Source organism: Molossus molossus, unplaced genomic scaffold (assembly GCF_014108415.1).
Source record: "Molossus molossus isolate mMolMol1 unplaced genomic scaffold, mMolMol1.p scaffold_m16_p_1, whole genome shotgun sequence".
NCBI classification, from domain to species: domain Eukaryota; kingdom Metazoa; phylum Chordata; class Mammalia; order Chiroptera; family Molossidae; genus Molossus; species Molossus molossus.
Window position 1 is genome coordinate 57,834,444 of NW_023425344.1, and position 15,616 is coordinate 57,850,059.

At 47.4% G+C, this 15,616-nt stretch overlaps 1 protein-coding gene across 1 annotated transcript in view; it reads left to right on the forward strand.

Annotated features, from left to right (window-relative positions):
- Positions 1 to 8,948, forward strand: part of FRAS1 (Fraser extracellular matrix complex subunit 1) — a 432,882-nt gene extending 423,934 nt beyond the window's left edge. The window contains exons 71-74 of the mRNA XM_036267136.1: positions 2,131 to 2,297; positions 5,746 to 5,951; positions 7,071 to 7,217; positions 8,288 to 8,948. Of these exons, the coding sequence (XP_036123029.1) occupies positions 2,131 to 2,297; positions 5,746 to 5,951; positions 7,071 to 7,217; positions 8,288 to 8,881 (1,114 nt within the window). The 3' untranslated portion in view covers positions 8,882 to 8,948. The remainder of the gene's footprint in view (positions 1 to 2,130; positions 2,298 to 5,745; positions 5,952 to 7,070; positions 7,218 to 8,287) is intronic.
- The last annotated feature ends 6,668 nt before the right edge of the window (positions 8,949 to 15,616 follow it).

The following is a 15,616-nucleotide window of genomic DNA, read 5'->3' on the forward strand; positions in this document are numbered from 1 at the left end:
GGATTGCCTAGATTTACAGTTTCCAATTTTTCTCCTTCCATCATCTCTTGAGCACACTTCCATCAGACTTCTGCTCACAACCTTCTACCCAGCTTGCTCTTATCAAGGTCATCCGTGACTGGTCTTACTAGAGATCAGGGGCCAAGTCTCAGTCTTCATTCTTGTGATACCATAGCAACAGTTAATGGCTGTTCCTTCTCCTCCTTGAAGCACTTTCTTCAATAATCTAGAGTGTCGTGCCCTGGAGGGTTTTTTCCCTAGCCCACCAGCTTTTCTTCACGGTTGGCTCTGCGGGTTCCTTCTCGGGTCTGAATTTAGAGTGCCCTGTCTCATGCGTGTAAACGGTCTCTCTTCTCTCTCTCATCACTTGGTGATCTTATTCATCATTCATTCGCACAGTTTTACATCAAAGGAGCACTTCCAGCCCAGTGAAAGCTTACCTCTGAAATTCAAGCATCAGGTTAATGACTCAGCATCTCCACTTGGCTCTCTGATAGGCCTCTCAGGTTGAGCATGCCTGTCACTGAATCCCTCACGTTCCTCCAGCAAATCTATTCCTCCTGCCATTTCCCATCCCAGGGAAGAGCAGCTCCCACCTGCAGACCGGGGTTGGCAAACTACACCCATAGGCCAACTCCATGCCATTGCCTGATTTAGTAGGTCAAGTTTTATTTTGGGACACATTCACATTCACTCATTTACATAACACCTGTGGTTGCTTAAATGCTACAAAAACAGAGGGTGGAGTCGTTGTCACAGAGACCACAGGGCCACAAAGTCTAAAATACTTGCTATTTGGTCACTTACAGAAAAACTTTGCCAACACCTTGTCTAGGTGTTTTCACCCAAATTCTCAAGGACATCCGTGATGCCTCTCTTACTCTGGGACTCTTACACCCCACATGGAATCTGTCCACCAAGCTTGTGGGCCTCCCCTATAAAATATATTAATCAAATCACTTTCACGGCCATTGGGCAACTGCCCTGGTCTGAACCACTGTCAGCACTTACCTGGATCACCGCAGGCACCTCGACAGGCCGCCCTGCTCCCACCCTCCAGGCTGTTCTCAACGCAGCAGACCCACTCACTTTCTCGAACCCCCCAACAGTTTAAGTAAACCTGACGTCCTCACCGTGTGGGGTAAGGCCGATGTGGCCTCTGGGGACCTCTCTGGTCCCAGCGCCCTCACGCGCTTCATTTCAGCCATTCTAGCTGCTTGGCTGTTCCACTAGTGTATCGGCGCAGGTGTTACCCCAAACCTTTGCTCCTACTGCGTCCTCTGCCCCCACAGCTGTGTGACTGACTCCCTTGCCGCCGTCAAGCCTTTGCTGACTGTCCTCTCACTGAGGCTTTCCGTGACTTCCATGCTTAAAACTTCCAGCTCCACTTCCTAGCATAATTTCCCTCCCAATGACCTGTGACCTTCTAGTGTACTGTATTACTTGGGAGCTGATTTTGTTTATTAATTATATCTCCCTCTTAGAATGTAACCTCCCTGAGGACTGGCCCACAGATGAATGGCCGAGAGGAGAACAGTGTCTATCACAGAACCAAAGCCCGGTGAATGTGTGTTGAGTAGAGACCCCACGGCAGTAGAGGGTATGCGATGCTGAGCTGGAAGAAAGCTAGTCTGGCTGGAGGAGCCCTTACCTGCCAGAGGCGGAGAAGGAAGAGCAGTTCGAGGACTGAGGAGTCCGGGGAGGGGGAGTACCAGGGAGGCAAGAGCGTTGTCTAGCGACCCCGTGAAGAGTGGACGTAGGATAAAGAAGTTTTGATCAGGTTGCAAGAGTCATGCGGCTCTGGGAAGGAGGGGTCAGGGCAGGCACCCTGGCAGTGATGCCGTTAGCAATCGAAGAGCAGTTTGGGGGACCTACAGAATGAAAGGGCTGGGAAAAGCAAGGAGTGCTGAAGATGAATTAGATTATTCCCGTTCAAAAAAGGATAATAACTTCAGATGACCCAAACTGATAAAGTTCCTGTCCTATACACATCTCTTTATTCAGTACATATTTAGTACCTGCAACAAAGCGCTGTTCACAGTCCTGAGAAGGGCAGGAAGGGGAGGGCGGCTTGACGACATCGGCAAGGTTGGCCTGCACTCAGGGAGCTCTTGTTCCTTCCCCGGTCAGGTTCCTGATACCCATTGCGTTCCAGCAGACCAACCGCCCCGTGCCAGTGGTGTATTCTCTCAACACTGAGTTTCAGCTCTGCAACAACGAGAAAGTGTTTCTAATGGATCCCAACACATCTGATATGTCACTGGCAGAAATGGATTACAAGGGAGCCTTCTCGAAAGGTGAGTTGTGTCCTTGGCCTGATCAAAGAGGCTGTGGTTGGATTTGAGAAGTTTTCAGGTAAGCCCCTGGACTAGCGTTTCTGCCCGTCAGCTTTCAGTCAACTTGCAACTGAAGATTTCCCTGGGGTCGATGCCCGGGAAGCCAACGGGCAGTCAAGAAACCAACGCGCCGCCCTCTTTCATGTCGTTTTGCAATGAGATCACGTACTTGGCTTGTAATTACCGGCAGTGTCGCACTGGTCTGAGTGGTCAGAGGACTGGAGTTTCCAGCCAGATTCTAACACACTGACTTTGGATACGTTGCTTTATCTCTCCGGTCCTCAGAGACCCCGCTGCCTGCCAGCCTCTGAGGTGTGCCAGACGTGCAGTACTCTCCTCGTGCCTTCTCCACTGAACGGGCTCCTCTGCCGCCTCGCCCCACACACGCGTCCCTTGACCTTCCAGACGCCTAGCTCTGCCCTCTCCTTCAGCTCTCTGCTTACTGTCCTCTCCTAGAGAGCTTTCCCTGACCACACCAGACAGTCTAGCGTTACTTTTCACTTTCACAGAACACTATTCATTTTTATAGTACTGATCACATTTTTAATATTTTATACATTATATATTCTTTACTTATTTATTGCCTGTTCCTATCAGCAGACCATAACTTTCCTGAGAACAGAGATTGTGATAAAAAATTTGCAGCTCGACCCATGTGGCTCAGTGGTTGAGCGTGGACCCATGCACCAAGAGGTCGCTGGTTTGATTCCTGGTCAGGACACATGCCCAGGTTGTGGGCCAGATCCCCAGTGGGGGGCATGCAGGAGGCGGCCAGTCAATGTTCTTGCTCATTGATGTTTCTTTCTATCTCTCCCTCTCCCTTCCTCTCTCTCAAAAATCAATAAATAAAAAAATTAAAAAAAAAAAATCTGCACACCAGCGTGGGCTAGTTTGGCTCGGCAGTTAGAGTGTAGGCCTGCAGTCCAGAGAGACCTGGGTTTGGTTCCCGCTAAGGGCATGTACCTCGGTTGCGGTTTGTCCCCGGCCCTGGTTGGGGTCGTGTGGGTGGCAACCAGTCGATGTGTCTCACATCGATCGATGTTTCTCTCTCTCTGTTCCTCCCTCTGTCTCTCCTGTTCTATCTGAAGATAAATGCAAAAAAAATGTCCTTGTGTAAGGATAAAAACAAATTGCACACCATACCGCCATTGCCTGGGCGCTCAATAAGTATTTGCTGAATGACTAAATTAATTCAAGAATTGCTCTTCTTCTCTTAATTACCTCTTCTGCCTTTTTCATCCTTTTAATCTTCTCCTCATATCTGAGTTTTTTCTCTCATCTTAAAAACCCATTGAAGTCCTGCCCTTAACAGAAAAATCAAAAATAAATATTCTCAACCCTACCTCTACTTCAAACTTCAGCCCATTTTCTCCCCGCCTTTTCCTTGAGGCACTTTCGAAAGGAGCGGTGAGCTTACACGGTGTCCCCGTCTCCACAGTGACTGCCTGGCCGCCCATCGCAGCCCGGCTCCGTCCCCCACAGCCCAGCGCGCCCTCTTGTCTCTGACACCACTGCCCTGGATTCAGTATGTTTTTCCTGCTTAGTGTCCTTTGCACCCACCTCACCGACCACCGTCCTGCCTCCCTGACCGCTCCTCCCTCTGCCCTGGGGCTCTGTTCTCTGCCCTGCGTGTGTTCATGTCCGCAGGTTCCATGCTTGGCACCTTCTGTTCTCACCTCGGAGTGACCTCTGGCTATTCCCATGGCTCGTCCCGTCCATTTACTTGGAACCTCCAGAGTCCTACTGCTCCACAGCCATTCTGTGAAAGTGGACCGTATCCCTGACCTCGCCTGAGCTTCATCCCCTCATGTCCACATGCAGCCTGGAGCCCCCAGGCCTCTGCGTGGGTGTCTAGGCACCTAGAGATGTCTAGGGCTGGGCCTGACTCCCTCCCATGTGCTCCTCCCGTCCGCTGCCCACGTTCCAGGTGCCGCAGGAGGACGTCAGGCTCATCCTCCTCTTCCCCTCCCACATCCCATCTGTCATTAACATGCATGGACTCCGACTCCCAGACACTTCTTCAATGTCTATCACTAGAGAGCTAAAATAGCCCCTATCTGATCTCTGTGGCTCTTCATCTTTGTCTTTCCTCCATTCTCTGTTTTCTGAAGGCCAGGTGTGTCGATAGTACGCCCCTCCTTAAAGCCTTCCAGTGTGCCCCTTACTCAAGTCCAGGATCCTCAGCACCTGAGTCTGTCTTCACAGGAATCCGTCCTGCTGCAGCTGCTGCGCCTCCTCCAGGCCAGTCACACTGACCTACTGCAGAGCAAACGTTCTGGACTAGCGTTTGGAGCTGGGCAGATCCTGCTCAGCTCCTGCCCCTCAGGTCACAGATGGGAAAACTTGGACAAGTTATTTTATTATTTGTATATGTTTTATTGATTCTTTAGAGAGAGAAAGGGAGAGAGAGAAAGAAACATCGATGAGAGAGAAACATCCACTGGCTGCCTCCTGCACGCCCCCTACTGGGGTTGAGCCCGCAACCCGGACATGTTTCCTGACCGGAAATCAAACTGGGACCTCTCAGTCCATGGGACGACACTCAGTCCACTGAGCCACACCAGCTGGGCATGGGGACAAGGTATTTTAAATGGGGACAATAATTGAACCTATCTCTTTGGGCTCACGAGAGGATTAAATAAGATAATGTAGGTGAAGAACTTGTTGCCATAGCGGGCCCTAAGGACACAGTGCCCGGGACTCATGCCTTCCCAGCATCCTGTATTGGTACTGGAGTTTCTTTGGCCTACGGTGCTCTCTCTGACAAACCCTACTCATATTTCAGGATTCTGCTCAAACAGCATCTCCTTGTTAAACCCTTCCATACCTCTCCCCAGGCAGATTTCTGTGCTCAGTTATATGCTCATTTAGCACTATGTACCTTCCTCAATGGTGGTTGATAACAGCATAGTGTTGGGATGGTTAATAGTGTGGTTTTAGAGCCAGCGTACCTTGACTTTGAATCCCACCCTCGCCACTTACTAGCTTTGTGACCCTCAACAAGTCACTTAACCACTCAGTGCCTCGATTTCCTCATTTGTGAAATTGTCGGTACTGCAGGAATTCTTACATGGGAAGGACTTAGTGCAGTACCCAGCAAATAGTGTGCGCTTGATAAATGTTAGCTATTTTAGCAGTTTCTTAGCTGTTATGTTTGTTATGTTCATCTCACTCACCTTTGTGTCCCCTGAACATAACAGAGTGCTTGGCACACCTTAATGCTTAATTAAGATGTGTTGAATAAAAGAAGCAATGAATGAATGAATGAGTATTTTAGAGGGACGTGGATTCATAGAGCTCTTCACATAGAGGTGCTTTTGACTCCAAGAGAGTGTGTTAAGTCCTTTTTACCCCTGACATTTCTTTCTCGTTAAAGTCTGACCTAGTTAATGCCTCTCAATCTTTCCAGGTCAAACCCTTTACGGCCGAGTACTTTGGAATCCAGAACAAAACCTTAATTCTGCTTACAAACTCCAGCTGGAAAAGGTCTATCTTTGTACTGGCAAGGACGGCTATGTGCCTTTCTTTGATCCCACGGGGACCATCTACAATGAAGGGCCACAGTATGGGTGCATTCAGCCAAACAAACACCTAAAACACAGGTTCTTGCTGCTGGTACGTAACTGTGGATGCGAAAAAGCTGACACTTGAGTAGATTCTCTCAGCTCTGAATTCTGTCTAAAGCTGATAGAACCCCACTCTGGATGTTTGCATGTCTGTCTGTATGTATGTATATCTATGTATTGTTATTGTTATGTCTCTCTGATCAGCTGAATTCTAGTACATATTACCAAATCTGATGGTTATGCTGGGTAACAAGACAGACTATTATACTGTCTTAGGAAAAGGAAAGTCTAGCCCAGTGTTTCTCAAAGTGTGGTCCTGAGACCCCTGACATCAATACTCCTTCAGGGAGTCCACGAGGTGAGAACTACTTTCATAACAATATGAGGACGCTTGCTTTTTGCACACTCATTCCCTCATGAGTGTAGAGAGCACGCAAGGTTTATTGATACGGTTTCAGATTTCACATTGTAACTAATCTTTTACAAATATCACTTATCACTTTATTAATAAAAGTTATTGATAAAAACGACTAAAGCATTCTCCCCTTTAAACTGCATAGCTGTGTGAGGTCATTTTCTTCAGCTACTTCAGCCAAAACAACATATCACAACTGATTGAATATGGAAAATATGAGAATCAAGTTCTTTTCCAGAGATTTGCAAAACTGTCAAGCAATGCCAGCTCTCTCTTGGGAAGCTGGGGTGAATATAAGTATTTTCTCTAAAAAATATGTGTTACTTATGTTAACATGCAATGGGTTTTTCATTGCCATTTTAAAATAAATTCATAAATAAGTATTTTTTCAAAATTTTCAGTGTTAATTTTAATACAGTAATAATACAGATATAAACCACATAAACAAAAGACTTTTGGGGTCCTTGATTTTCAAATGTAAAGGGTCCTGAGAGCAAATAGCTTGAGACTTACTTGTACAGGCTATTCCTCAGGACACCCCCCTCTGCGTTTCGAGATCACAGAGGCCACCCAGTGTCCTCCCTGAAGAGGGCAGTGGGTGCGAGAGGCAGCGGCCGCCTCGGAGAGGGCTCCTGCTGAGGTACTCTGCCGACCCACCCGGGCAGAGGGGGAGTATGTTCTCCTCCCAGTGACTGCTCCTTGTCAGTCCCATGGCTACATCTTTATGCAATTTTTTTTTCCCTTAAAACCCAGGACCGCAGTCAGCCAGAGGTAACTGATAAGTACTTCCATGATGTACCCTTTGAGGCCCACTTTGCTTCCGAGTTGCCTGATTTCCACGTGGTCAGTAGCATGCCAGGTGTGGACGGATTCACTCTGAAAGTAGATGCACTCTATAAGGTGAGTGTGGTGTGAAGGATAGAAGCGTAGGACCGGCCACTCCAAAGGTCCCAGAAGGAAGGCACATCACCTGGTGCCAGAGTCTTTACGCCGCATCCCGCCGGCACGTCCTGTTTACCACTGTTGAGCCCATCATTCACCCTCATCCCCTACCTCTTGCCAATACAGCCAAGCGATGGTACAGCTCTTTAATTTGCTTTCAGTCTCTTGTCATTGTGTGCGTCCAGCTGCCTACGACTAGTTTTTCCTAAGTTTATTTATTTTTTATATCGCCTGCCTTTGTGGCTTTCTTTTCATAAGCATGTGGAAAACATTTCATAAAATCATAAACAATAATTTAGAAGGGCAAGGAGTACTAGTATATGATAAGCAAAAATAGTCTAAGTCCCAGTGATAAGCAAGAACTTCCAAGATCAAATTCCACTTTTTTCCATCTCCAAATAGTAATCTATGACCTTAGATTTCAGAACTACATTCAGAAAGTTAGTTGAAAACCATGGAGGGTTTCAGTGGGGGCAGATGACATGGCAGTAAAATATTCCCTGATGTAACTGCCCAGGGGATGATCCAGGGAACATTCAGATTTAGCAGATTGTTGCAAGTATCTGCTTATTGTGCATAGAGTAAGTGTTTAGTGAAACTTTGTAGAATGACTCTATTTTAGCTGAAGTTCAGCAACAAACAGTAAATTAGCATAACCATTAAAGGTCACTGGGAGTAAATGTGATTACTAATACTGTTGCTTCTCTGCAATCAAGGAAGACGGACAAATCATAGGTGTTTACCATCTAAAGAGACGCAAATTCTTAGGACTGTTCCATACCCAGATAGAGAAAGAGAAAAGGATGTGAATAGCTGGACCAAGATCACCCCAATTTAAAAATAAAATGGAATCCATAGTATTTGGCCGAATTCCCTAATGGTAAACAGCAACCATTGCTAATGCTTCTATGAAACCATTTATCCATCAAGGCTTGTGGTAGCGACTGTCTTTCCATGTCCTTCCATCAGAGGCTGTCTGGGGCAACAATGACACGCCGGGTTTGTCTCTGGTTTTCCCCCTCCTGCAGGTGGAAGCAGGACACCAGTGGTACCTGCAGGTCATCTACATCATTGGCCCTGACACCATCTCAGGGCCCCGGGTCCAGCGCTCGCTCCCGGCCCAACTGAGGCGCAACCGAAGGGACCTGGTGGACCCTAGCGGCCGGCTGACCCTTGCCGATTCCCTCATCTATGACAACGAAGGGGACCAGGTCAAGAACGGCACCAATATGAAGTCCCTGAATCTGGAGATGCAAGAGCCGGTGGTAGCGGCCTCTCTGTCCCAAACTGGGGCGTCCATCGGCAGCGCGCTGGCCGCGATCATGCTGCTGCTGCTGCTGTTCCTGGTGGCCTGTTTCATCACCAGGAGGTGCCGGAAACAGAGGAAGAAACCACCCGCAGAGGACGCTTTGGAGGAATACCCTCTGAATACCAAGGTAGACGTGCCCAAGCGGAGCCCCGACAGGGTGGAGAAGAACGTGAGCAGACAGTACTGCACCGTGCGGAACGTCAACATCCTGAAGGACGCCGACGGCGCCTACGCCTTCAAAGGCGCGCAAGTGAAAAAACTGAATCTGGAAGTCCGAGTTCACAACAATTTACAAGACGGAACGGAAGTTTAACGGAGGAGACCCATGTGTATTTTTTTTTCTTTTCTAAAATCGTTTTTATAAAAGGGGGGAAATACTGGTATTTTTTATAATCTTGCAGATTAAAAAGGGAAAACTATAGCTTTGAGCGGCAGAAGGCACACATCACTTGCATCAACTCACAACTGAGCTACCTCATTCAGCAAAGAACCACCGAGCCCCCGAGTCCTGGAGCCCGTCTCTCCGCGGCTCCCTTTAGCGGTCGCTGCAGTTGCTCCTATGGAAGGCCCGTCTCGGAAAGCAAGTGAGAGCGAGGACGGGAGGCAGACAGGTTAGTGCACGCAGCTCGGAGGACGGGAATGCACAGCAGCAGACCGCAGGCAGCAGTTCGGGGCCTTTGGTTCCCTCCCCCACTGTCAGCTTTCTTCCGCTTGGGCCCCTGAACAGCAGAGTTCAAACTGCTGACACCCGGATTCCATCCATAACTCTGCTAATCAGCGCAGCCATGTGTTTGCTCATTGTATCCACTTGACCGCTGGCTGGCGCTCACTCCATGGCCTCTAATTGCACTTTGCATTTCCAGAGCCCTTTTCACTGGGGGGTTCAAAGTGCTCTAGTCTCTCTAAGTCCCAGGAGAAACCTGGGGCCTTTCCTGTCAGTTGTCAGACATCGGGCATGGCAGAACCCCCTTACAGAGGGGGAGACTGAAACCTTTGGAAAGGAAGGGCCTGGCCAACATCTCAGAGCACATTAGTGATGCGCTGCACCCCAGGCCCAGGGAGATGTCCTTGTGCCCAAGTAGTTTATGCTGCCCCAAGCACATGCCAACACAGCCTCGCTGTTGAAGGATGCTGCAAAACAAGATCAGTGCGCCATGGCCTTTTCCTGCATCGCCATGGATGCTTCCTGCTACCCCAGGCTTTGCCCAGTCCAATAATCGACAAGCTGGTGTCCTTTGCTAGCTGTAGGGTTTTTATTCTGTAGGGTTTCAGGAAAGTATGTGACTCATTTGAATAAAGCAAATTAGGAAACAGCCCGGGCCAGGGTGAAATCAGTTAATAGAAGCCTGCTAATACTCACAGCAGATAAAAGCACCATTCCTGGTATCACATTTCAGGGATTTCTCTTTTGGGAGGGTTCTTTTCTGGTAGCTCAGGCACTTATTTTACCATATCAGCACATGACAAGGCCATAAACACATGGCTTTAAAGTGATTTAGTGTTCAAATAGCTTAATGATTTTGCACGTTGTGCGCACATGGCTTGCTTTTGTGTTTCTTTTTTGGTTCCTGCCTTACTGGCAAAAACATAAGCATGCACATCATGTTGTTTTGAACTGGAGACCCCATTTCATTATTCAGGAGTGAGACACGGTCTCTTCCTGATGCATGGCTTACCATAATCACTGAGCAAACAACAGAGCGTTCGCACTGCTTAATATTTGAATTAGAATGACCCAAGCTCTTTGGAACATTCCAAACTGGGAACACGCTGGTACTAAAAGCTAGAAAGAATGAACTCTGAAAGGTTTTAGGCATCTGTACCAGACTCCAAGCTCCTTGAGCGTAGGACCTGCGTGAGCCGTACCTTTGGATATTCAGCAGTGCCTTCACATAACAAGCACTCCAGAAATATTTGTTGAGTGAACAAACGACTGGTGTCATGGGTGAGTTGTAGAGGAATAAATATAGGAGCGGGAGGTGAGAGGGTATGGTGGCAATATTACAAGGGCAAGTAGAGAAAACCAAACACTTGCTTCCACTTGGATTATGAAATAATCTTTTCACTGGAACAAAGAAGAAACAACGTACACAGACGTGAATCTGGCCATGGTCTTAAGAGTGGACAGACAAGTCATAATAGTGTATGAGCAGGTGAGACTGTGACTTGGTCTTCAGAGCAGGCCATTTAGAGGGATGTCTGACAGCCTTCTGAGATGAGTGTAACTTTTTCCAGGTAGGATGAACTGAGGGGGCCCAGGACCAGACACGCCTGACTGGTCAGGTGCTACTTGAGACCAGCTCAGGCAGTTCGGGGCAGAACTTACGTACCTGCCTCGTGCACATCCAGAATTGGTGTCTCATGGCTGGAGAGCTCACTAGAGGGGCGCAGACTCTTCTAACAATCTGGAGGGTTAATGCTAATTCTACAAGGACAGCCAGTCATTTAGAGAGCAACTTTGATTTGGCCCATTATTTATAACTGCTCCTCGTGCCAGATGCACACACATTAAAGCAGCACTTTTCCATTTGCTCAGATATCCTTCTTGCATGTCCCTTCCATTGCTACAAAATGGGAAGAGTGCAGACAGGTGGCAGAATGAAGCTAGTCGGGGAGCGATGGAGACACATCTCCACGTGCTCCTAGTGGCCCCCACATAGGTGGTCTTGCATGACCAGGGCAGCTCCCTGGGATGACCTTGCAATAGTGAACTATCTGTGTGAAAGGAAAGCCCTTGGAGTATGCCTGCCCTCCTCTCTGCCCTTCCCCCCACTACATACACAGGACTGAATACGGTGCTTCTCTAGTGGAGGACATTGCACAGAAGGTGTGACGAGATGTGCACTTGAGACTGACTCCTTTGATACAGAATTTTTCATTTCGCTTATGTTTTATACTTCATTTAGGGATCAGATAATTTGGTGACTGCTGTGGGATTATATTTCAGTCAAAACTGCTTTCAGTTTCTCTGACTTGCTCACTAAAGCCTTGTGTGTGTTTTTACTAACCTTTTATACCATGCCTTTAGGTAAGAAGGAACAAAACCCCTCAGGGGTTGCTATTTGCTATCAAACGCTGGCTGGCGGTGAAGGTTAAAAGAAAGGAGAGTCTGCATCATTGTTCTGCCTTTTATCATCCCCCAGGCCTCTGGGAGGACTGCAGATTCTCACTGGTGGATGGGAAATAGTGTTGGAATATGTTTGCACAGTCTTCTGACATTCAGTCTCAGCATCCTGTAGGAATTTTTGTTATTCTTGGGTACTACACACCTGCTCAGACTGAGTAAAACATTTGTGGTGCTGTCAACCTGATTTCTTGACTCTCAGATGATTTTTGTATTTTCAATACCGATTTGTGTGTTATGAATTTCTGATTTCTCCAATAGCATATGCCACTATATAAATTTGTATTAATAAATGACAGTCTGGTTGCATTTTTTTTTTCTGTGTTCTTTTTAGATTATTCATCTCATGAGACTGGAGAGGGAAAAATCGTTTCGCTGTTTTGCGGCAATATTTTTTGAAGAAAGCCCCTCTGAAGGGATTGAATCTGAGACACATACTAACTGTGTCTCAGAATAAATTACACATCTCCGGACAATCATAGCTCTTTCCTTGCAATCAGTTGAATCCCAGAACAAAGAGGCATAATTAAAATCTCCATGTGCAATCCAACAAGATGATTATTTTCACCATGTCGCCCTCAGACTTTCTCGGGATACTTGATCTAGTGTGAGAATGGCCATGTGCTTTTATACACACGCAAAGGTTCGTTGGTACCCATACACCCTGGAGATGACCAGAGCACCAAGTGAGAGGGTACTGGCTGGCGAGGGAAATGGCTGAGTCGGAATGGGGCTGACAGGCGGTGTCTGCCTTCTGCAGGTCTGTGCGTTCATGTGCCCTCCCCCTCAGTGCGATTGGTTTATATGAAAAAAAAAAACAGAAATATTGCCAAGGATGGTGACCAGCAGGGCTCTGTTAGTGCCTTTTCATGGTACAGTAGCAAACTCAGCAAGACTTGAGAAAGCATGTTTCCATAAGATCTGGGAAAGGGTGCCACAGCCAAGCCTAGGACTTCCTCAGATGCCGCTGGGACTTAGCAGGAGCTTCAGTTCCTCACACTTTGCTAGGACTGCCCCTCGGCGCACCGCAGGCTTTACGCCCTGGTGCGCATTTCTCTTGGGCCCGTGGAGAAGCGGAATGAGACACCAATCTGAATTGTTAGGGCTGGCTATGAAGAGGCTCCCTAAAACCTGAAATTTTATAGCTATCATATTTAGGAAACTTGGGAGTAAGTGGCAGAAAATGAGTTCTCACATAGATTTTGCAATATCTCACAGACGAGGGTTTTGAAGAAATACTGGGAGCAGAAAAGGGAGCCTGTATTGAGAATACCTCATTAGATTCAACCCCATAAAATGGTTGGTTTTATAGGTTAAAAATAGTCCTATATTAGTAGTTTTATATGTTTTAACCTAATATTAAGGTGCCAGTAAATGTCGACAAAAGAAACATCCAGCTCTGGCCGGTTTGGCTCAGCAGTTAGAGCGCTGGCCCGCGGAAGAGAGAGACCCGGGTTTGGTTCCTGCTAAGGGCATGTACCTCAGTTGCAGTTTGTCGCCAGCCCCAGTTGGGGTAGTGTGGGTGGCAACCAGTCAGTATGTCTCTTTCATATTGATGTTACTCTCTCTCTTTCTTTCTCTCTCTCTCCCTCCCACTCTATCTGAAGATGAATGCAAAAATGTCCTTGGGTGAGAATAAAAAAAAGAAAGAAAGAAACATCCAAACCTGTAGAAAACATTAGTATGAATTTATTTGAGCCCAAATTTTGAAGACATGCCCAGACAGTTGTATAGTTTTTTTTAATACATTTAGAATCACAGGAGAAAAAGTAAAAAAGGTACATGAAATCTATTGGTGGTAGAGGAGGAGGTAGGAGAAAAAGCTGGGCAATCTCTGGGACTTCCTTTACATTGGGGCACAGGACAGTGAGCATTTCACAGTGACAGCGAATAGAGGGGGTGTGTGAGCAGGAAGACGGAGAATTTCAATGTCTTCGTCCTCTGCTGCCAGTGTGTCTGTTTTTGAAGGATCTGGAGTGAAATTATCAAAGGTATATTTCCCAGATACACTAGAGGGACAGTCAGAGTTCCTTTAAGGTAAAGGTGAGCCTTTCACTCAAGAATCTGTAGGTCTGAGATATGAGCACCCAGGTGACCTGCCCACTTAGGGTTAGTGTTCAGACCATCCTGTGCGGTTACTTCTGGTCACTGAGCTTGTCAGACCTGCCATGCAGCTTTCTCAGCTTGTCAGGTCTGTGTACCACCTTGTCATTCACACCATCGTGTATAACAGGGATTCTGTCCCCAAAGGAGCCCTTTATTTTATTATTATTTTTATTTTTTTATCCTCACCCAACGACAATTTTTCCATTTTTTGTTCAGATAGAGTGGGAGGGAGAGAGAGAGAAACATCGACGTGAAAGGGACTGTCCGATGGCCTGGGGACTGGCACCAGGCAAAGTGCTCGACCATTGTCTCGCTTGCTCAGCCTTGCCTCCCACCCTGAACGGCCTGCCTGGAGCTTGTAGATTAACTCCCATCTTGCTCTGATAGATTCACATTCCAGAGGCTCCATGCATAGCCCCCGCAGGGCCAAACCCTAAGGGACAAATCCCAGCTGCAACAGGCAGATATAAAAGACACGAGCCCCTACATTAAGCGCGGCTTCTAGGACTCGACCCCCGGAGTCTGTGAACCCGCCCGGAGTGCACCCAATAAAGCCTGATCCCTGTTTATTCGGCTGATTGGCTCTCCAGTCTCTTCTCTGTTTTATTTGGTGGTGCCCTCGATTCCTTACAGGGACACATCGAGTGGCTGCCACCCGCACGACCAACCAGGGCCGGGGACAAATTGCAACAGAGGTACGCGCCCTTAGCGGGAACCAAACCCAGGTCTCTCTGGACCGCAGGCCAATGCTCTAACCACTGATCCAAACCGGCCAGGGTCCCAAAGGAGCCCTTTAGAATGGCACACTACGAGGGACAATGTCAAGTAACACAGTGGGCACATCTGGCCATGAAGAGCAATCACTCCCTTACATTCGCTACCCCATTCAGTTTGTAACAACCCTGTGACATGGTTCTAGGTGACTGTCCTGCAAAATTTTCTTGGGAAGTTCCATTGAATCCCAGGATTTCCTCTTTGCCAGAGGCCTTCACAAGCACAAACAGGTGTTGCTTAAAAATAGCCCAAAGCTCCTGTCGCTTGGATTTAATGCTTGTCGTGAAAAATTTGGTCACTTGATCACTACAACAAAATAGACCCATGTTGCAACTCTCTAAAAAACTAGCAGTGTGTTATTCCTGGGGTTACTTCGTTTAAGGCCATTACGTTCCAAGACCAGTACAAAACTTTACTAGAATCCCAGACTCAGGAAGAATTTCCATAAATTGTTAGAAACCAGTTTCAAGATGTCTCCTTTAAATGTCCCACTAAGGAATGTATTCAAAATGAACAAACGTTTGATAATAGTGACCCACAAAAGTCCTGGTGCTGCTTATTCTGTTTGTTCCCTCCCAGATTCTCTGCCCTGTTTATGCTCCAGGAAACTGATTTTCCAAACTGCTTCTCCAAGGCTCCTTTGCCCCTTGGCTTCTATTTGAGATCATTGGCCAAATGATGGGAGAGAAGCTGGGGGTGTCCATCCTTCCCCACTGCTTAGCTGTGGTTCTGATGATGCCTGCAGCCCGCCCAGGACACGGGTCCTGTGGACAGCCCCCCTCCTACAGGCCAGGTCTCAAGGCTCTGGCAACACCGGCCCTCCCTTGTCCACGCAGACCTAGAGGTGGTAATGATTTCAACCTGTTCCCAGTCCTCCGGGCTTCACGCCCCTGTGTATTCCTCAACTTAACCCTGCCCGACCATCTATAAATAGTCCCTTTTAAAACTTCTTATTCAAGTCCTTTGAGTATGCTGTTTCTCTTCTGCCAGGACTCATACAGTCCTTAAATTCAGTGCCATTTGGTGTAGTTTTCTAACATATCT